At 46.3% G+C, this 23,516-nt stretch overlaps 1 protein-coding gene across 2 annotated transcripts; it reads left to right on the top strand.

Moving 5' to 3' along the window:
* Nucleotides 1-1,251: 1,251 nt before the first annotated feature.
* On the top strand, nt 1,252-23,360 carry LOC115205297 (four and a half LIM domains protein 1). 2 transcript variants are annotated; one of them, XM_029771112.1, is made up of 6 exons: nt 1,252-1,373; nt 12,385-12,566; nt 13,052-13,229; nt 13,379-13,548; nt 22,191-22,377; nt 22,576-23,360. In XM_029771112.1, exons 2-6 carry the CDS (start codon nt 12,411-12,413, stop codon nt 22,728-22,730), a joined length of 846 nt encoding a protein of 281 aa, XP_029626972.1. In that variant the 5' UTR covers nt 1,252-1,373; nt 12,385-12,410; the 3' UTR covers nt 22,731-23,360. The 2 variants fall into 2 exon arrangements, with proteins under 2 accessions (XP_029626972.1, XP_029626971.1); XM_029771111.1 differs by lacking the exon at nt 1,252-1,373 and adding an exon at nt 9,066-9,182.
* Nucleotides 23,361-23,516: the final 156 nt, after the last annotated feature.

Here is a 23,516-nt window from a genome sequence, read left to right as displayed (position 1 = left end):
CTGGTGGAAATTCCTGCAGTCAGCATGCCAATTCCGCACTCCCTCAAAACTTGTGTTGCGTGACAAAACTGCACATTTTCGAGTAGCCTTTTATTGTCCCCAGCACAAGGTGCACCTGTGTAATGATCAAACTGTTTATTCAGCTAATTTGATATGCCACACCTGTCAGGTGGATGGATTTTCTTGGCCAAGGAGAAATGTTCAATAACACAGATGTAAACAAATTTGTGCACAACATTTGAGAGAAATAAGCTTGATGTGCGTATCAAACATTTCTGGGATCTTTTATTTCAGCTCATGAAACATGGGACCAACACTTTACACATTGTGTTTATATTTTTGTTCAGTGTAAATTGAGTCCAGGTCTCTCTGGATACTTTAGCGTTTTAGCTTATTAAAAAAATGTGTAGATCCTTACAAAAGCTGAGCTCCCAGCCAAGCCTCCTGCCATGCCCTTGAGACAGCTAATCATACAGGACCTGGCAGCGCGGCTGGCAGCCCAACCAGGAGCCCTTCCAGCAGGGTAACAGAACCACTGGGAGAGGGGTGTGAACCCCCCTGGGATTTCCAATCCATAAATGCCAATAGTAAAGCCAAGCTATTTCTATCTATGTTGATAGAATGATGCTTTGATATGACTGAAAGAATAGAAAATCTGGTTATTCTTATGTCGTTGATACAGTACCTGACATGATAGAACGTGTGTGGTTCCATTGTATCCTAAATAATATTTACTTGTGTTATACCTTTGTAGTAACACAGCTGTTCAGGCTGGTGGAGGGGTAAGCAAGAATACACCTACTGGATCTACTTAGGCTGAGTGTGACTCATCTTCTTGCAATCTCTCTCAGCAAAATATATTTCTTACCAAAGATGGAGGTGCTTATGCACTGGGGAATACCGGCATGCATACTGTATGGTTAACATAGATGTCAAACTGTTCATCCTTAATTCGTTTTTGAACAACACAAGTCATCCTTTTAATGAGGCCATTAAATCTATCTATGTAATGAAGAAAGCATAGGGCTAGTGCTAAATCAAGAGATGCAGGCCATACTAAAATATTACAAACTTCTATTGAGTTTACTGATTCATATACCTGTTCTCAAAGAGTAGCTTATTGCGCTTTGTGAAGCAGAGGCCCTTTTGAACGCAACAGTATTGCTTCCATTACCTCCAGTGTTAGCCAGCGAGAACCTATTAGCTACAGCTTGTAAATTCCTGGCTGAGGTCATTGTTGATATGAACGGAGAGGTTTGGATCATATCCTGCAGTTTTTTTCTGAGCTCCACTCGCTTTTAAGGAGCGTCAACGACGCGTCTGGTATATCCACGCTAAAAACCTTGCAGTTGGACGCATCGGTGTGGAGATAGGTGAGTCAAATGCCATATTTTGAGAATTAAAAAAACAATCTAAAACCTAGTGAAAATATGTTATAATGGTTGAATAAAGTTTTTCTTTGACTGGGAAAAGTTCAGTGCAACGACTGTGCGTAAAAGGTGAACGTGTTTTTGTTATAACATAAATTTCTTTACTCCGGTTGTCTATGACATGAGTAAATGTTTGAATTTAATTTGTTGTCAGTTTTTATAATATTTTGGTTTTGGGTCCATGCAAAAAACATTATACACAATGTGCATGTGCATTTTGGTCATTGAATGCTGGTTTACAGAATCAAATTCCTTGTAGTGGGCAGCATAGTGTTGAAGCAGCTTAAGAGGTCTGATAAGGAAGGCTGGAATTTTAATAGTCAGTGATATAAAGTCATTTCCCTTCCCTGGAGGCATGTGCTGTTATTTATTCATAGTGCATTTTAGCCTATTGGCTATCATTCATCATAAGTATTATTTGTAAAGTAGCTGCTGCAGTACATTTTGTTGACCAAAAATGTATACATTTTCAAAGTTCAGATGAAACCAAGGATTTGTAAGTGTCTATATGCATATGGGGAGTGTGTGACTTGGTAATTTACTGTAGCCTATGTGGCCAGATTTGAATGGTTTATCATGAGCAGTTTAGTAAATTACATTTACTAATGATTGTTATTCCAAGTTTCATAGTTTTACCGACATAAGGAAAAATTATTCACTGAAAAACTTTTTTATAGATGGATTATTATGGTTCTGTACATGCATGATGTCATCGATTCAATCAAACCCCGAAACCAGGTTTCTGGCAAAAGTCAAAAGCAGCATTTGTCTACCTCAGGCAAAGTATTGTTTACAATGGGACACAAAAAGAAACTGGACTGCAAATAATGCTGTTTTGGACATTTCCTGTAGTTTAAATGTGGTAACCCGTATTAATTGAATAGGGCCCTGAGCCCATGTCAAAATCATCAGTGCTCAACAATACCATCATAATAGTAGCCTACATTTCCCCAGTGGGTTATTCAAGGTCAGCCCAAAAACCCTCTAGGAAACACACAGTACAATCGGTTGCCCTCAGCCCTGCTACACTTTACTGGTTTGGCCAGCTGCCAAGTCAAATGTATGATGTCATTTTCTCCCAGCAGCAGCAGCCTCAGAACACACGGGGAGGCTCCTCCTTGTCTACTGTGACTGGCTCTCATTGTTATAATGACATCACCATTTTAATCAATAAAACACACAAAAAAATCTCTTTTGGATTGGGTTTAGTGCCCATAGCTTTTCAGAATATGGTAGATAAATGATATGGTACTTTGTCCTTGTTTCCTTGTTTCTAATCAGACTGATGAAGTTCCATTTGTTTGTAAAGTGAGCATTTGTGCCTTCATGAAGAGTTTGTTCATGCAAAGTTTAGTCTTATCAACCAGTCGCATAAGCCTGACACAGCAGCAATATCAGCAGGACCCAATGTTCACAGACAGGATGCCCATTGGAACACATTGTGACATGTTAGATCAGTGGGCTCAGTTACTGGAGGACCTTGTGTTTCCTGTATGGCCCACATCAGTTACTGGAGAGCCTTGTGCTTCCTGTATGGACCACATCAGTTACTGGACAAGGAACACCATTAGACCCAGCAACACCATTAGACCCAACCAAATCATGAGAAAACAAAAATATAATTAATTGACACATTAGAAACAATTAACAAAACAAAGTGAGCAAACTAGAATGCTATTTGGTCCTAAACAGAGAGTACACAGTGGCAGAATACCTGACCACTGTGACTGACCCAAACTTAAGGAAAGCTTTGACTATGTACAGACTCAGTGAGCATAGCCTTGCTATTCAGAAAGGCCGCCGTAGGCAGACCTGGCTCTCAAGAGAAGACAGGCTATGTGCACACTGCCCACAAAATTAGGTGGAAACTGAGCTGCACTTCCTAATCTTCTGCCAAATGTATGACCATATTAGAGACACATATTTCTCTCAGATTACATAGACCCACAAAGAATTAAAAAACAAATCTAATTTTGATAAACTCCCAACTAACCGGTGCCTGTATATAGCCTCTCTACTGTATATAGCCTCTCTACTGTTATTTTTCACTGTCTTTTTACTGTTGTTTTTATTTCTTTACTTACCTATTGTTCACCTAATACTTTTTTGCGCTGTTGGTTAGAGCCTGTAAGTAAGCATTTCACTGTAAGGTCTACACCTGTTGTATTCAGAGCACGTGACAAATAAACTTTGATTTGATATCTACTGGGGGAAATACCACAGTGTACCATCACAGAAGCAATATTTATGACCTGTTGCCACAAGAAAAGGGCAACCAGTGAAGAACAAACAACATTGTAAATACAACCCATATTTATGTTTATTTATTTTCCCTTTTGTACTTGAACTATTTTCATATCTTGACAACACTGTATATAGACATACTATGACATTTGAAATATCTTTATTCTTTTGGAACTTCTGTGAGTGTAATGTTTACTGTTCATTTTTTATTGTTTATTTCACTTGTGTTTATTATCTACCTCACTTGCTTTGGCAATGTTAACATATGTTTCACATGCCAATAAAGCCCCTTAAATTGAATTGAATTAAGAGAGAAGTAGAGAGAGGTAGAGAGAGGTAGAGGTAGAGAGAGAGAGGTAGAGAGAGAGAGAGAGGTAAAGAGGTAGAGAAAGAGAGAGCTCATAACCCTCTCCCAGACCAGATCTCCCTCTTTCCCATTAGCTGTGTGTCACTCTTCAAACACTAAACTGATGTAATCATGCTTCTCCATCCCATGACTGTGAATGTAACCATATTCTACAACATGGGGTCTCACCACTTTTTAAGTGTGGTCTGCTGGCTTATAAAGACGGATGAAGTCAGCGGGAAACTCACACCTATTGAACATGTGTCTGTCCTTCTTTACGTGCTCTTTCCATTGTCCTATCTTGTCAACTTGACATATATTGTGGACAGACTTCTCCATCCCTACGAACCGAGCAGACTGAGCTATTGAAGCAGTTGACCTTTGCGGAGTTCCAGAGAGCTGTGAGTCATGCAGAAGCAACGGGAGCTTGAAGTGTTGGCCTGCCCACCGTGAAGTCTTAATGTGTGCGTGTGTGTGTCTGAATTCTGCATCACGGGAGAAGAAGTTTGGGGGCTGTTGAATGGAAAAGGACACACATACAGTAATCCCCCCACGTACCCCACCTTGTTCGGTGCCCTGCTGTCCTTGATGGACACACACACACACACACACCTCTGTGCGCGACTACGAGTCATTCCTGAATCGAGTGCTGTGGATATTATGTCCGTGCCACGTCCTGTTGTGAGATGTGACAATGTCAATTTGTTGACAAAATGGCCGTGGCATTTCAGCCTCGTGTCCACTCAGAAATCACACATATTTGACCCTGTCAGTCTACACCTCACAACTCTCCCCGCACCTCTGCTGTTGCTAGGTAATGTGTGTTGATGTACAGTAGTGCCGTGGCTGTGTCACTGTCTCCCTGTGTGTGGTGGTGAGTCAGTAATACTTTAGTACTCCCCTGACAGAGATAAGATGGCCCTATCACTACCCTGTCCACTGCCCGGGACCAGGAACAGATGGTGACTGAGTCACAACAGAACTCAGAGAGACCAGGATCAGGAACAGATGGTGACTGAGCCACAACAGAACTCAGAGAGACTAGGATCAGGAACAGATGGTGACTGAGCCACAACAGAACTCAGAGAGACTAGGATCAGGAACAGATGGTGACTGAGCCACAACAGAACTCAGAGAGACTAGGATCAGGAACAGATGGTGACTGAGCCACAACAGAACTCAGAGAGACCAGGATCAGGAACAGATGGTGACTGAGCCACAACAGAACTCAGAGAGACTAGGATCAGGAACAGATGGTGACTGAGCCACAACAGAACTCAGAGAGACCAGGATCAGGAACAGATGGTGACTGAGCCACAACAGAACTCAGAGAGACCAGGATCAGGAACAGATGGTGACTGAGCCACAACAGAACTCAGAGAGACACACAGAGGGAACATTCTGAGAAATGAACCATTGGAAAGCCTTTCCTTTTGTTTCTGTCTGGGCTATAACAACCATCCATTAACTGATATATCATGATCAGAGGCTGGCATTTGTTGGTCGGAAAGTGTGTAATTGACAAGTCAAACACCAGATGAATAATGCCTGTTGCCAATGGACCTCAGTGAAAAATCTGTCTGTCTCATGGTGATCTTAGGTTCTGTCAGTACTATTCCTGCGTCTGGTCAGGAAGTCCACTCCAGGCGTCCTATTTAATCCCCCTGGTAACATGAGCAATAAGACTCTGTCTGGTTAGATATGTGATGTTAATGCACATAGTTTTCCCATTATCCATCCCCCCCACCACCACTACAGAACTGCTGCCAGGATTTCCTCCCAACAGCCTCTTTGATCTCTCCTAGAGAGAGTAGAGATTGAGGCCACACCCCAGAGTGAGGAACACTCCATCAACACACATCACATCTCATTTGTGTGGGAAATAGCTTTCCATGCTCTAGAACTCTGGATGTATTGAGACTTTAAAGAGTCCCCATCTCTGTTGGACAAGCTGACACACTGCAACATGACGCAATAGATTACAAAGATAGGAAACTGAAGGTAGTCAATTTTCCTACAGTATGTGTCACGTCTGTATGGCTTTTGGCTAACTAACCAAGTACATCTTGTAGTTGGAAAAGCTCTTTGTGGTTCTGGTTTGGTTTTGCTGATGGAGCCAGGGTGAGTGTGTGGTGCTATTTCTGTCTTGTATAGGGCAGGACCTAAGGGACTTGCAGGTGGGCGTGAGTTCCTCTGCTACTGTCTACCAGGATAATAGGCACAGTCTCATCAGCAGTACCTGCAAATGAGCCTGTCACACCGCTGTTAACATTACACACACGCATGTGCACAGGGATAAGCACGGACACACGCACATTCACACGCACACACACACAAACACTGATTTATATTGTTGTACAGTACTAAACCATAAACAGCTTTAAAGCTTTAATCAACAAAACAACTGCCCGTCCAGACAGAGGGAGAGGTGGAGGGAGAGGTGGAGGGAGAGAGAAGGAGAGAAGAATGAAGAGAAGAACTAATGGAGGCTGTACAAGGCAGAAAGGGGAGGTGTGGGGGGTGAGTGTACAGATGTAGGATTTTAATTTGATCACCGTGTTGCAGGAGAAATTTCCTGCAACGCAGTAAATGTTAATCTTGTAATGTGTTTGGGGTTTAAAAAGGCTTCTGAAGATGGACATTTTGAACTTGATTTTCCGTTATGAAAACATCAACCCCTACAAAAATGTCCATTCATTATAATCCACATAATAATTCACATTTCCTGTTGCTGCAGGATTATTTTCCTGCTGTAGCAAACTGGCTCAAATTAAGATCCTATATATGTACTCAACAGAGGAGAGAAGACGGGACTCTTCCTCAGGGGGCTTTAAGTGGTGTGGTGTCCATGGCGCCTGCCTGATCATTAATGTTTCTCTGTGGGTTTAGTTTGAGGGACAGATGATATAAACAGCCAGGCAATGAATGAAAAAACATGATGTTCGATCCTCAGTAATGGGACAAATCAAATCTGAAAATACGACCAGATGCCTTAAACAAACATCCACTGCTTCCTATTCCTTCCTGTTGGATCTGTTGTCCTCTGTCTGGCCTCTGAGTGTTTTTATTCTCCTGGTTTATATGGCACCCTATTCCCTATATAGTGCACTGCTTTTGACCATGGTCCATAGGGCTCTAGTCAAATGTAGTGCGCTTTGCAGAGGATAGGATGTCATTTAAGTGCGGAGACATGGTAGACTCATTAGGGCAACAATAAACAATGGGGATCTCTTTACTCACTTGACGATGAGTCCTGATTATTCAATCCAGTTACTGGCCTTCCCACCCAAGTTTCCGTCATTACCTCCAATACTTTTCTGTTCTGTGTCTCTTTCGCTCTCTCTCTCTCTCTGCCTCTCTTTGTCTCTACCCCTCCCTCTCCTCCAAACCTTATTTGAGTTAATACTGTTGTACTGTCTGTCTATGGCAGGTTTCCCCAACATGCGGCCCACAGTGGATTTTATTTGGCCTCCAAGTTTTTATTGATTTATTTTGGACATAATAAACTGTGAAAACACCAGCAAATCATCTCAAAATGTTCATTTTGGAAATCTGTTCCAAGGTCTTCTCACACATAATAGAGAGATAAACACTGAGTGCACAAAACATTAGGAACACCTTCCTAATATTGAGTTGCACCCCCTTTTGCCCTCAGAACAGCCTCAATTGATCAGGGCGTGGACTCTACAAGATGTCGAAAGCGTTCCACAGCGATGCTGACCCATGTTGACTCCAATGCTTCCCACAGTTGGGTTAAGTTGGCTGGAAGTCCTTGATACACACAGGAAATGGTTGAGCGTGAAAAACCCAGCAGCATTGTAGTTCTTTACACAAACCTGTGCGCATGGCACCTATTACCATGCCCCGTTCAAAGGCACCTAAATATTTTGTCTTGCCCATTCACCCTTTGAATGGCACACATACACAATCCATGTCTCAATTGTCTCAGAGCTTAAAAATCCTAATTTAACCTGTCTTCTCCCCTTCATCTACACTGATTGAAGTGTATTTAACAAGTGACATCAATAAGGGATCATAGTTTCCCCCTTGGATTCACCTGGTCAGTCTATGTCATGGAAAGAGCAGGTGTTCCTAATGTTTTGTACACTCAGTGTATGCGATCGTACACAAAATTTGAAATTATTATGTTTTAGTCAAATGTTATATCTGTTTGGAATTCTTGCGTTCAATTTACAGTCTACAAATGATCAATAATTATGTTCCGGCCCCACCGACCATCCGCTCAAGAAAAAAAACGGCCCGCGGCTGAATTTAGTTGATGATCCCTGGTGTTACAAATGTCATCTTCGCTACTTTCAATGAAATATTTTTGCTGAGAGCCACTGAGGTCACAGAGGTATTCAACACTGAAAAACGAAGTGCTTGAAAATGTATTATCCGCATGTGCCTTGAATAACCTTGGCTGGGAGCGCTTTAGGACATAGTTTTGAGCACACATCATTGAGTTATGGGAGTACACACACACACACACACACACACACACACACACACACACACACACACACACACACACACACACGCACACACACACACACACACACACACACACACACAACATGGGCACGCACGCACACACACATTTTTTCATATTTCCTATAAAGCCTTCCACCATGTTCTAAGTGTTTATGGTAATATAAAGTGTTACTAAATAAACAAACCATAAATGAAGGTTTGATTGACACTCAGCCTGTTTGCACAATGCCTTTCACTGAGTAATGATATCAACATGCTGGTCGGTAGCAGTGCTTCAGTGCTTGATATTAATCCATTCATGTACTACAAACACATTCTACACACTAACAAACAGATATCATAGGGGTAGTGGGGGTGTTCTATCTGTTGTTCCTCGTGGTCCTCATTCCAGAGCTTTGGAATCCCTCTTCCCCTCCCCTACACTCTATTCTTTTGATGCATATCCTAAAATGGAATGGTTCATGGTTGGGTTTGTGTGTGGGGTTAGGGGGTGTGGGGTGTCGGGGTGAGGGGCAGCTGTTAGCCTCAGGGCGTGGATCAGAGGGGGTGTATATATAGCCTATACCTTGGTGGGGTGTGTGGATCACCCTGTGTGGATCTCTCCTCCGGTCCTTGGTTCTGTCCTGACCTCTCTTACCTGGACCTAAACATGGCTTACAGACTTTCAGGTAAAGAATTGTGATGGATGATTTTATTCCACTACTGATACCTAGTGCTGGAATAGTGGTTGTGGTTTGGGGAGATTTTCTCAAGTCCGGTCAGAGACTGACTGGTGGGTTGTGGGAAGTTCCTCTTGGGTCTTGGTTAGAAACATGGGTTTGTTTAGTGGGTCAGAATTGAAAACATTTTGGGAACTTTATCTGATTATTGATTCTTTTTTTGGTGGAAGGAAAACGAAGGTCTTGTGACACAGAGGGAGAAAAAAGGTCCATAGAGGTAGAAAGAAGTCAAACGAGTTTTTGGGGAGAAAAGGGATAGTTTGACCTTTTTCAAGGCAATGCTATTTACAGTAGAATTATTGCACTTCATGGAAGTTAAGTCCTTGGGACAGCATCATTTAGGCTGTCAGTGGTGAATCAAAGATGTTTCATTTAATATTGATACATTATGAGTCAGACAGAGTTATCACATGGTAGATACTAGCAGTTGATCTGCCTAACCTCTATAACTCTCTCTTTGGGAGCCGTTTGGCTTTGATCTGCCATCAGTGAGAGATGAGAGCCAGGCTCCCTGGCACCATCCTGGTTCACCACTCTCTGTGCTCTTACTCTGACCTTTCCACTGTAGAGTGCTTCCCACCACAGGGACCAAAGTGGTATACCCCAACCTCTCCTACAGAGCGCTGGTGCATACCATAGCTGTTTCTGCGGGGGGGAGCTATGTGATTGGCGGTAGCTGAAGGGCTTAGTGTTTAATTACTCTGCCTTTTTATTAGGAATCTAGACCTATAATGGTCACGGTGGCACAGTGGCACCCATAGTGTCCTCAAAAGTCACTCCTCTGAGTTTGTGGGCCTAGATCAAATCAAATCAAACATTTATTTGTCACTTGCTGAATACAACAGGTGTAGACCTGATTGTGAAATGCTTACTTATGAACCCTTTCCCAACAATGCAGAGTTAAAAGGTAAGAAAAATTTGCTCAATAAAAAAGGAAATAGTAACACAATAAAAATAACAATAACGAGGCTATATACAAGGAGTACCGGTATGGAGTCAATGTACACGGATATGTGGTAGTTGAGGTAATTGAGGTAATATGTACATAGGGGTAAAAGTGACTAGGCAATCATGATAGATAATAAACAGAGTAGCAGCAGCGTATGTGAAGAGAAAGAAAGAGTGTGAAACTGTGTCTATCTGTGAGTGTGGCATCAATATGCATGTGTGTGTTATGTGTGAGCATATGTAGTGTGTGTATGTGTGTGTTTAAGTGTCAGTGTACTATGTGTGAGTGTGTGAGTAGAGTCCAGTGAGTGTGCATAGAGCCAGTGCAAAAAAAGGGGGTCAATGCAAATAGCTGGGTGGCCATTTGATGAACTGTTCAGGAGTCTCATGGCTTGTGGGTAGAAGCTGTTCAGGAGAATTTTGGTCCCAGACTTGGCACTCCGGTACCATTTTCTGTGCAGTAGCAGAGAGAACAGTCTCTAACTTGGGTGGCTGGAGTCTGACCATTTTTAAGGCCCTCTGACACCACCTGGTATAGAGGTCCTGGATGGCAGGGAGCTAGGCCCCAAGGAAGTCCCTGCCACAAGTGCACAGTGCTTATACACTCAGAATGGAATGCATGGTTTACTCCGTTTTAGATGAATTCGGGCTTCTGAGACTGTGATACCTTGCTACCCTACTCCCCATGATCAAGCCACTGATCCAATCCTGTAAGTTAGATTCTGTTGGACTGATCCTGGCTGGCTCGTACCACTGAGATAAGAATGGGGGTGACTCAGTATAGGGGCTTAAGCCGGGCGGCCTCCTTTATCCCTCTGGCACAGCTGAAGACAAGCCTGTCTCTTTCCCCTGTTCAACCAAGCCATCCATCCTCACTGGACACTACAGCTGGGAGAGAGCACATACCGCAGCGTCTGTAACTCATCCCGTTCAGTTCACCACACACATCCCCAGACACCTCGAAGAGCACCAATTGGCTTTCGTAAATATTTGCAGTGTTCCCATGGCTACCAGGATATAATGTCATTCCCTTGTTAGTATTTCCCTCCATCACGCTCATTTTATTAAACTGGATTAAGATACTTGAGAACTCACAATAATATCTCATCTGTTGTGTCTCATAAATCACAGATATTTTCATTCTGGCTCCCAAATGGCTAAACTCAGCATAGAGATCCATTTTGATTGACCTTTGGTAGTTTTGGTGTAATTTAGATGACCCAGATGAAACACAAGTCACTAAAAGGTTGAAAGAGCATAGTTCGTTCCAGGAAGACCCAAGAGCACAAACATATAAACACACCAATCTCTTCCAGGAAACAGCTAGGTCTCTGCCCGTTGTGATGGGAATGTTGGTATGTTGATGAGAGGAGCAGGGGGACGTTTTTGTTTACACTAACAGCCAATGAAACAACACTGCCAAAAAGGACACAAAGGGGGATAGAGGAGGAGTTGGTTGGATGGGGTGTGTTGTAGTGAGTGAACCAGGCACTCTAAAAATATGGCCTAAACTTTACAGCAAAGCCCCCCGTGGGGCCGAGTCCGACATGGAGTGATGACTACATGCTAAAGCCCTGTTCAGGACAGGCAGACATCTGTGGGCCATTTTGAGGCAGCCATTTTCCACTTCCCTCAGCTGTTTGGCATGCCGGCGCTAAGCCCCTCACCTGGCTGGTTCTGGTTACAGGACAGGACACATGCTGGGATGCCAGCTTGAACATGTCTTCCTCTTTGCTTGGATGTTGGATTATGGAAAGGATTTTGTGTGTCTGGTTGCTCCATAGACAAGACCATGTTTTGTCAATCAATACATGTAAGTGTGTGTTATGTCTGTGTGTGTGTGTCTGTGTGTTAATGGCAGGTGAGGAATTACACAGGGCAGGGTTGCAGATAGCTGAGGATCATCGTTGTAGTATAAGAATATGATGAATAAGTCATGTAGGTATTACTCTCTCCTAGGCCCACATGGACCATATTGAGATCTAGGGCTCTATTCAATCAAATTGTAACCTACACTGCCTCCCTGTGGTGACTCTGAGACATCACATCCAGCTGAACCAGAGCCTTGACAGTTTACGTACCTCCAGTCAATTCATCTCCAATGACATTTATTTACTTGTCAATCAATGAATGTGATGAGTAGATCATGTACACATGCCTTGATCCTCAATAGTAAATGTGATTGCTGTGTGTGTTGGTACAGGACCCAGGAGCTACGCTACTTCCACCATGACTGAACGCTTCGACTGTTACTACTGCCGTGACAACCTGCACGGGAAGAAGTATATTAAGAAGGACGAGAAGCACGTGTGTACAAAGTGCTTCGACAAGCTCTGCGCCAACACCTGCGCAGAATGCCGTCGCCCCATTGGGGCTGATGCCAAGGTGGGTATTGTGTGTGTGTGTAGGAGTGTCCTTGTGAGTGTGCGTGTCTGTGTGTGCCCTTCAATGTGTGAATGTGTTTGTGTTCAGTAGGCTGACTGGCTTCAGTTCATATGTCCAGATTAAGACCAGTGTTTCATATCTGTTCTTCCTCAATGAGCAGCAGCTTCCACAACATAACAGTCAACGTTCAGTCACTTGTCTTATAGACACGATCATTACTGACTAACCCCGTAGGATCGTTTCACCATGGCTGTAGTCTGTCTGTATTGGCTGTCAGTCCTTCATGCTACGCTGCACTCACATTCACTTCATCTCCAATGCTAATAATTCTTTCCAGATGGAAATAGTCTGTTTTCTGGCAAACTCTTCTGAATACCGTAGCCTACAATTGATAGGGAAATGAGCCTCAGTTTAATGAGGTGTGTATGAAGCCCGTGTGTATTAATGTGTCTTACTCCTGACCCTCTCCCCTCCTTCCTGTCCAGGAGCTGAACCATAAGAACCGCCACTGGCATGAGGACTGCTTCCGCTGCGCCAAGTGCTACAAGCCCCTGGCCAACGAGCCCTTCAGCGCCAGGGACGACGGCAAGATCATGTGTGGCAAGTGTGGCTCCCGCGAGGATGGCAACCGGTGCCAGGCCTGCTACAAGGTGGTCATGCCAGGTGGGCTTAACCATAACCACAATGCACCTCTTCATCTTTTCTTTAAAGTGACCTTGCGCTGTGCACGTGGCTGCTGTTGACATTTTCAATTCCCACACTATATGAAACTGTTTTTTTTTATTCTATTCTTCTGTATCTTGCATTGCCAGGCACCCAGAACGTGGAGTATAAGAAGAAGGTGTGGCATGAGGAGTGCTTCACCTGCTTTGAGTGCAAGCAGCCAATCCGCTCACAGAGCTTCTTGAACAAGGGCGATGACATCTACTGCGGCCCGTGCCACGACAAGAAGTTTGCCAAGAAATGCTTCCACTGCAAGCAGGTGAATAACAAAATGTTCCCCTTCACACACCCACATACAGATTTGTTTTTATTAGATAGTACATTTTGGTTCATTTTATCCTGCCATGTTATTTCATGTTAGGGACAGATAGAAATGTACAGGGAGGGGGGGGGGCTAATCCAACTCAAGGTGTCATAACAAAAAAAATGTACCCCCGCCCCAAAGTTAAATATATTTTCACATGACCCTCTTGTACTGTAAAATAAATTGAACATCCTTCCCATCATAGAATTAAATCTAAAGTATATTTACTACCACAAATAGCTAGAGTGAATTTGTGTTAATAAGCGTGCATATTGACTTAGGGCTGCCACTTAGGGCTACAGGCCAGAAGGTTGATGGTTCACCGACCACCACAGATTAGCTTACTCTCGCTGCCTGTTTCATTACATTACGATCAAAGCCGGCTGCAGACAATGATCAGCTAGGGGGAAAATCAGATTTAACATTTTGATGCAATATTCATTGTTATATAAAATATATGCAACAAATTTTCCACCACCAGGTTTCTGTGCCAATGCCCCATACAACCAATAAACAAAGTATACCGACTTCAAGCATTTCAATATCATGGTCAGCGTTTTCAACACCACAATAAATAGACTATGTCAACAAACAGAAAATCCATCCCTCCCTACATTGTAGGCTTACCCAGTATCGAAGGCTTGGCTTGAATCTCCGAATGTCATTACACTTTTTGTTTTGTAACAGATGTCCCTTTCCTTTCATCAATTGGCCCCTGCACAGTTTGCATTGATTGATTGATCTGATTTGTCAGTTAAAAAAATACATATATACACAAACATGTTAATAGTGGCCAGGATTGCACAATAAAGTCAGGGACCTATTTCCATTGCGGTCCCTATGTTTTACATAAATACATATACAATTACAGAGATGCAGACACATTACAGAGATGCAGACACATTACAGAGATGCAGACACATTACAGAGATGCAGACACATTACAGAGATGCAGACACATTACAGAGATGCAGACACATTACAGAGATGCAGACACATTACAGAGATAGACATTACAGAGATACAGACACATTACAGAGATACAGACACATTACAGAGATACAGACACATTACAGAGATACAGACACATTACAGAGATACAGACACATTACAGAGATACAGACACATTACAGAGATACAGACACATTACAGAGATACAGACACATTACAGAGATAGACACATTACAGAGATAGACACATTACAGAGATGCAGACAAAAAAATGCTCAACCTCCAGATGAGTATGAGGAGGGAGTTTAAGTTCAATTCTTACAAGCTTGTTTGGCTGGTAGCCTATTCTTTATTCTTAGTCTATCTTTAGATGTTTGGGGCTGCTGGTGAACCATGATGTGTAGGCATAATCAAAGTGACACTGGACTAGCGCACTATAGACACTTTAGGGTGTCTATAGCTAGGTTTCCATCCAATTGTAGACAGACTGATGTGAATATTCTAAAATGTTCATAAAAACAATATGCCATTTCAGTTTCCTTTAGGAAAATTTGGCGCCGGACATGACAGGGAAGATTTTAATTTACCGGACAATTGAGAAATTTAATGGACATCTATATGCATTCAGAGCCGACTTGGCGCAGTCAGCGCCATCAATAAACAAGGGATGTTGGCCAAATGAGCCACATTTACGTGTCCTTAAAGACGAGAACCAATTACAAAAGCACTATTCCTTGTGTTTCGATGTGTAGCATATGCAAAACTTTATAGCCTCTTTTTTTGGGGAGCTACTTTTCCTAAAACAATAATTGTCCACCTCACAGTTCAGCTGTCAGAGTTTTGAGCACTAAATGCATCAGGACATTGCATGCAAAGGCCTATAGGCTTAGGTGTCCACTGTCTGGTATTAATTTTATATACCCCAGAGAGAGAGATATGCCAGCAGCATGCTATGACAACATGCTTTTCTTTATGTCAGATGGGTACTGTGTCTGCTCTATAGATTTTCACGTACAGGAGGGTTTCGTACATTTTCAATCTGAATATTTTGTATAAAGATAAGCATTATAATGTTAGATTATAGGAGTAACTCTGGTAACTCTTACACCTCAAGTTCAACTGTAAGAGTCAGTCTTCATATCATAGGCCTACAGTAGCTAAAGCTTAATGATAGCCACACCCTACCAAACCTTCACAAACGTTTCCAAACTTTATTAGGGTAATATCAAAAGTCAAGCCATTTTTTAATAGAGAAAATAAGAGCAGAAGAGCAAATGTAAACCAGGGAGAAAACACACACCCTCCCGTGCCTCCCCAAAAAACACACTACCATCCCGTGCCCCCCCAAAAAACACACTACCCTCCCGTGCCCCCCCAAAAAACACACTACCATCCCGTGCCCCCCCAAAAAACACTACCCTCCCGTGCCCCCCCAAAAAACACACTACCCTCCCGTGCCCTCCCAAAAAACACACTACCCTCCCGTTCCTCCCAAAAACACACTACCCTCCCGTGCCACCCAAAATACACTACTCCCGTTCCTCCCAAAAAACACACTACCCTCCCGTTCCTCCCAAAAAACACACTACCCTCCCGTGCCCCCCAAAAAACACACTACCCTCCCGTGCCCCCCAAAAAACACACTACCCTCCCGTGCCCCCCAAAAAACACACTACCCTCCCGTTCCTCCCAAAAACACACTACCCTCCCGTGCCACCCAAAATACACTACCCTCCCGTGCCACCCAAAATACACTACCCTCCCGTTCCTCCCAAAAAACACACTACCCTCCCGTTCCTCCCAAAAAACACACTACCCTCCCCGTTCCTCCAAAAAACACACTACCCTCCCGTGCCCCCCCAAAAAACACACTACCCTCCCGTGCCCCCCCAAAAAACACACTACCCTCCCGTGCCCCCCCAAAAAACACCACTACCCTCCCGTGCCCCCCCAAAAAACACACTACCCTCCCGTGCCCCCCCAAAAAACACACTACCCTCCCGTGCCCCCCAAAAAACACACTACCCTCCCGTGCCCCCCAAAAAACACACTACCCCCCCCGTCCCCCCCAAAAACACACTACTACCCTCCCGTTCCCCCCAAAAAACACACTACCCTCCCGTGCCCCCCAAAAAACACACTACCCTCCCGTGCCCCCCCAAAAAACACACTACCCTCCCGTGCCCCCCCAAAAAAACACACTACCCTCCCGTGCCCCCCCAAAAAACCACTACCCTCCCGTGCCCCCCCAAAAAACCCACTACCCTCCCGTGCCCCCCAAAAAACACACTACCCCTCCCGTGCCCCCCAAAAACACACTACCACCCTCCCGTTCCCCCAAAAAACACACCTACCCTCCCGTGCCCCCCAAAAAACACACTACCCTCCCGTCCCCCCAAAAAACACACTACCCTCCCGTGCCCCAAAAAACACACTACCTCCCCGTTCCCCCCAAAAAACACACTACCCTCCCGTGCCCCCCCAAAAAACACCACTACCGCCCGTGCCCCCCCAAAAAACACACTACCTCTCCCGTGCCCCCCAAAAACACACTACCCTCCCGTGCCCCCCAAAAAACACAGTACCCTCCCGTGCCCCCCAAAAAACACAGTACCCTCCCGTGCCCCCCAAAAACACACTATCCTCCCGTTCCTCCCAAAAAACACACTACCCTCCCGTGCCCCCCAAAAAACACACTACCCTCCCGTGCCCCCCCAAAAAAACACACTACCCTCTCGTGCCCCCCAAAAAACACACTACCCTCCCGTGCCCCCCAAAAAACACACTACCCTCCCGTGCCCCCCAAAAAAACACACTACCCTCCCGTTCCTCCCAAAAAAACACACTACCCTCCCGTTCCTCCCAAAAACACACTACCCTCCCATTCCTCCCAAAAACACACTACCCTCCCGTGCCACCCAAAATACACTACCCTCCCGTGCCACCCAAAATACACTACCCTCCCGTGCCCCCCAAAAAACACACTACCCTCCCGTGCCCCCCAAAAAACACACTACCCTCCCGTGCCCCCCCAAAAAACACACTACCCTCCCGTTCCCCCCCAAAAACACACTACCCTCCCGTGCCCCCCAAAAAACACACTACCCTCCCGTGCCCCCCAAAAAAACACACTACCCTCCCGTGCCCCCCCAAAAAACACACTATCCTCCCGTTCCTCCCAAAAAAACACACTACCCTCCCGTGCCCCCCAAAAAACACACTACCCTCCCGTGCCCCCCCAAAAAACACACTACCCTCTCGTGCCCCCCAAAAAACACACTACCCTCCCGTGCCCCCCAAAAAACACACTACCCTCCCGTGCCCCCCCAAAAAACACACTACCCTCCCGTTCCTCCCAAAAAACACACTACCCTCCCCGTTCCTCCCAAAAACACACTACCCTCCCGTTCCTCCCAAAAACACACTACCCTCCCGTGCCACCCAAAATACACTACCCTCCCGTGCCACCCAAAATACACTACCCTCCCGTTCCTCCCAAAAAACACACTACCCTCCCGTTCCTCCCAAAAAACACACTACCCTCCCGTTCCTCCAAAAAAACACACTACCCTCCCGTGCCCCCCCAAAAAACATACTACCCTCCCGTGCCCCCCCAAAAAACACACTACCCTCCCGTGCCCCCCCAAAAAACACACTACCCTCCCGTGCCCCCCCAAAAAAACACACTACCCTCCCGTGCCCCCCCAAAAAACACACTACCCTCCCGTGCCCCCCAAAAAACACACTACCCTCCCGTGCCCCCCAAAAAACACACTACCCTCCCGTGCCCCCCAAAAAACACACTACCCTCCCGTGCCCCCCCCAAAAAACACACTACCCTCCCGTGCCCCCCAAAAAACACACTACCCTCCCGTGCCCCCCAAAAAACACACTACCCTCCCGTGCCCCCCCCAAAAAACACACTACCCTCCCGTGCCCCCCAAAAAACACACTACCCTCCCGTGCCCCCCAAAAAACACACTACCCTCCCGTGCCCCCCAAAAAACACACTACCCTCCCGTTCCTCCCAAAAACACACCACCCTCCCGTGCCCCCCAAAAAAACACACTACCCTCCCGTGCCCCCCAAAAAACACACTACCCTCCCGTGCCCCCAAAAAACACACTACCCTCCCGTGCCCCCCAAAAACACACTACCCCCCGTGCCCCCCCAAAAAACACACTACCCTCCCGTGCCCCCCCAAAAACACACTACCCTCCCGTGCCCCCCAAAAAACACACTACCCTCCCGTGCCCCCCAAAAAACACACTACCCTCCCGTGCCCCCCAAAAACACACTATCCTCCCGTTCCTCCCAAAAAACACACTACCCTCCCGTGCCCCCCAAAAAACACACTACCCTCCCGTGCCCCCCCAAAAAACACACTACCCTCTCGTGCCCCCCAAAAAAACACACTACCCTCCCGTGCCCCCCAAAAAACACACTACCCTCCCGTGCCCCCCCAAAAAACACACTACCCTCCCGTTCCTCCCAAAAAACACACTACCCTCCCGTTCCTCCCAAAAACACACTACCCTCCCATTCCTCCCAAAAACACACTACCCTCCCGTGCCACCCAAAATACACTACCCTCCCGTGCCACCCAAAATACACTACCCTCCCGTTCCTCCCAAAAAAACACACTACCCTCCCGTTCCTCCCAAAAAACACACTACCCTCCCGTTCCTCCAAAAAACACACTACCCTCCCGTGCCCCCCCAAAAAACACACTACCCTCCCGTGCCCCCCCAAAAAACACACTACCCTCCCGTGCCCCCCCAAAAAACCACACTACCCTCCCGTGCCCCCCCAAAAAAACACACTACCCTCCCGTGCCCCCCAAAAAACACACTACCCTCCCGTGCCCCCCAAAAAACACACTACCCTCCCGTGCCCCCCAAAAAACACACTACCCTCCCGTGCCCCCCCCAAAAAACACACTACCCTCCCGTGCCCCCCAAAAAAACACACTACCCTCCCGTGCCCCCCAAAAAACACACTACCCTCCCGTGCCCCCCCCAAAAAACACACTACCCTCCCGTGCCCCCCCCAAAAAAACACACTACCCTCCCGTGCCCCCCAAAAAACACACTACCCTCCCGTGCCCCCCAAAAAACACACTACCCTCCCGTGCCCCCCAAAAAACACACTACCCTCCCGTTCCTCCCAAAAACACACCACCCTCCCGTTCCTCCCAAAAACACACTACCCTCCCGTGCCCCCCCCAAAAAACACACTACCCTCCCGTGCCCCCCCCAAAAAACACACTACCCTCCCGTGCCCCCCCAAAAAAACACACTACCCTCCCGTGCCCCCCCAAAAAACACACTACCCTCCCGTTCCTCCCAAAAACACACTACCCTCCCGTGCCACCCAAAATACACTACCCTCCCGTGCCACCCAAAATACACTACCCTCCCGTGCCACCCAAAATACACTACCCTCCCGTTCCTCCCAAAAAACACACTACCCTCCCGTTCCTCCCAAAAAACACACTACCCTCCCATTCCTCCAAAAAAAACACACTACCCTCCCGTGCCCCCCAAAAAACACACTACCCTCCCGTGCCCCCCCAAAAAACACACTACCCTCCCGTGCCCCCCCCCAAAAAACACACTACCCTCCCGTTCCCCCCAAAAAACACACTACCCTCCCCGTTCCTCCCAAAAAAACACACTACCCTCCCGTTCCCCCCAAAAAAACACACTACCCTCCCGTGCCCCCCAAAAAACACACTACCCTCCCGTGCCCCCCCCAAAAAACACACTACCCTCCCGTGCCCCCCCCAAAAAACACTACCCTCCCGTTCCTCCCAAAAACACACTACCCTCCCGTTCCTCCCCAAAAAAACACACTACCCTCCCGTTCCTCCCCAGAGCACACACTACCCTCCTGAACCCCCCAAAAAACACACTACCCTCCCGTTCCTCCCAAAAAACACACTACCCTCCCGTTCCTCCCAAAAACACACTACCCTCCCGTGCCCCTCCCAAAAACACACTACCCTCCCGTGCCACCCCAAAATACACTACCCTCCCGTGCCACCCAAAATACACTACCCTCCCGTTCCTCCCAAAAAACACACTACCCTCCCGTTCCTCCCAAAAAACACACTACCCTCCCGTTCCTCCAAAAAACACACTACCTCCCGTGCCCCCCCAAAAAAACACACTACCCTCCCGTGCCCCCCCAAAAAACACACTACCCTCCCGTGCCCCCCCAAAAAACACACTACCCTCCCGTGCCCCCCCAAAAAACACACTACCCTCCCGTGCCCCCCAAAAAACACACTACCCTCCCGTGCCCCCCAAAAAACACACTACCCTCCCGTGCCCCCCAAAAAACACACTACCCTCCCGTGCCCCCCCAAAAAACACACTACCCTCCCGTGCCCCCCCAAAAAACACACTACCCTCCCGTGCCCCCCAAAAAACACACTACCCTCCCGTGCCCCCCCAAAAAACACACTACCCTCCCGTGCCCCCCAAAAAACACACTACCCTCCCGTGCCCCCCAAAAAACACACTACCCTCCCGTGCCCCCCAAAAAACACACTACCCTCCCGTTCCTCCCAAAAACACACCACCCTCCCGTTCCTCCCAAAAACACACTACCCTCCCGTGCCCCCCCAAAAAACACACTACCCTCCCGTGCCCCCCCCAAAAACACACTACCCTCCCGTGCCCCCCCAAAAAACACACTACCCTCCCGTGCCCCCCCAAAAAACACACTACCCTCCCGTTCCTCCCAAAAACACACTACCCTCCCGTGCCACCCAAAATACACTACCCTCCCGTGCCACCCAAAATACACTACCCTCCCGTGCCACCCAAAATACACTACCCTCCCGTTCCTCCCAAAAAACACACTACCCTCCCGTTCCTCCCAAAAAACACACTACCCTCCCATTCCTCCAAAAAAACACACTACCCTCCCGTGCCCCCCAAAAAACACACTACCCTCCCGTGCCCCCCCCAAAAAACACACTACCCTCCCGTGCCCCCCCAAAAAACACACTACCCTCCCGTTCCCCCCAAAAACACACTACCCTCCCGTTCCTCCCAAAAAACACACTACCCTCCCGTTCCCCCCAAAAAACACACTACCCTCCCGTGCCCCCCAAAAAACACACTACCCTCCCGTGCCCCCCAAAAAACACACTACCCTCCCGTGCCCCCCCAAAAAAACACTACCCTCCCGTTCCTCCCAAAAACACACTACCCTCCCGTTCCTCCCCAAAAAACACACTACCCTCCCGTTCCTCCCCAGAGCACACACTACCCTCCTGAACCCCCCAAAAAACACACTACCCTCCCGTTCCTCCCAAAAAACACACTACCCTCCTGAGCCCCCCAAAAAACACACTACCCTCCCGTTCCTCCCCAAAACACACACTACCCTCCTGAGCCCCCCAAAAAACACAATACCCTCTCCAAAGCAAAAAATAAATAAAATTGACAACCCTCCCCTATTTTGGACCACCCCTCCCCCCAATACATTTCAATCTGTCCCTTATGACAGTGTAATTACAGTGGACCTACTTATAGTATTCTTAAAGTACAAGTTAAAGGAAATGCTTTCTGTTATTATTCATAGAGAATAAGTCTGTCTTCCAATACAACTACCATGGTGTTTCTCTCCCCTCAGCCCATCACTTCAGGTGGTATAAGCTACCAGGATCAGCCATGGCACTCTGAGTGCTTTGTGTGTCGTACCTGCCGTAAGAACCTGGCCGGAACCCGCTTCACCTCCCACGAAGAGCACGTCTACTGTGTGGACTGCTACAAGACCTCCGTTGCCAAGCAGTGCAACGGCTGCAAGAACCCCATCACAGGTCAGGCACCCACACACATAGTTTACATGAACATGCCTGATATTATTGGATGGACAGATGCTCTGTTTTTATGATAAAGGATTTAATGATGTGATATTCTGTTTTGTTGAAATTATATTTTGACTGTAAGCGGCACTGGTCATCATATCTTACCCATTACTATGCTGACTGCTCCACATACTATCTCCCATAATACAGGGTTTGGCCATGGGACCAACGTGGTGAACTACGAGGGTCACTCCTGGCACGAGTACTGCTTCAACTGCAAGAAATGCTCCCTCTCCCTGGCCAACAAGCGCTTTGTCATCAACGGAGAGAACATCTACTGCCCTGACTGTGCTAAGAAGCTGTGAGCACAGCCAGCCAGGAGGCCCAAAAAGTTCTGTCTGTCATTCATGTTGGGGTGTTTTGACAGGGTCAGGAACATAAATTAGTGTCAACTAACTGAAGTTGAGAGGTCAATCCAAGGGTTAAAACTAGAGAGAAAGGTCAATTACCTGAGTGAATTTGAACAGCAGCCGAATATGAATCTTGTTCCAGTGTTTTGTCATTGTTGAATACTAACACACGCCAACTGGTTTGCTTTTGTGGGCCTGCGATACACAATACTAACAAGCTTGAACACTGCACAGCCATATTAGGGAATGCTATTTTCACTGCCTTACTGGAACAGTGCTTTGATAATACTAATATGGCAGTTACATGCTTCCCATTGCTTCTTGAATTATATACTAGCTTTACTAAATAAATCGGTCATGGCATCTCTGAAGTGATGTTTGCAGAGTGACGTATGAGGGTTTCACATATAACGAACGCTTCTCGTAATAATCAGTATGGATAAACTAGGTCTTCTGTAGGTATCAAGTGGTGTTATGAGATGGTAATCTAATCACGTACTCATACTGTAACTTTCTGACGTGGAGTGAAAGTTCGGGATGTGAATGCACATTATGATGGCTCAATAAAGGCAAGTGATAAAAAAATGGAGTATTTCCACCTGCTAGACAGAAATAACAAAAGCCTACTTTTATTTAGAAAAACTTTATTTTAACAGTTCATATCTTCTCAGAACACTTTAGATATATTTACAAATATCATTTGTGGACATGGCTTGGGTTAGGGTCTGAAAAAGCTATTGA

The sequence above is a fragment of the Salmo trutta genome, chromosome 13, assembly GCF_901001165.1.
Source record: "Salmo trutta chromosome 13, fSalTru1.1, whole genome shotgun sequence".
NCBI classification, from domain to species: Eukaryota; Metazoa; Chordata; class Actinopteri; order Salmoniformes; family Salmonidae; genus Salmo; species Salmo trutta.
This window is presented reverse-complemented; position numbering and strand designations above follow the sequence as displayed.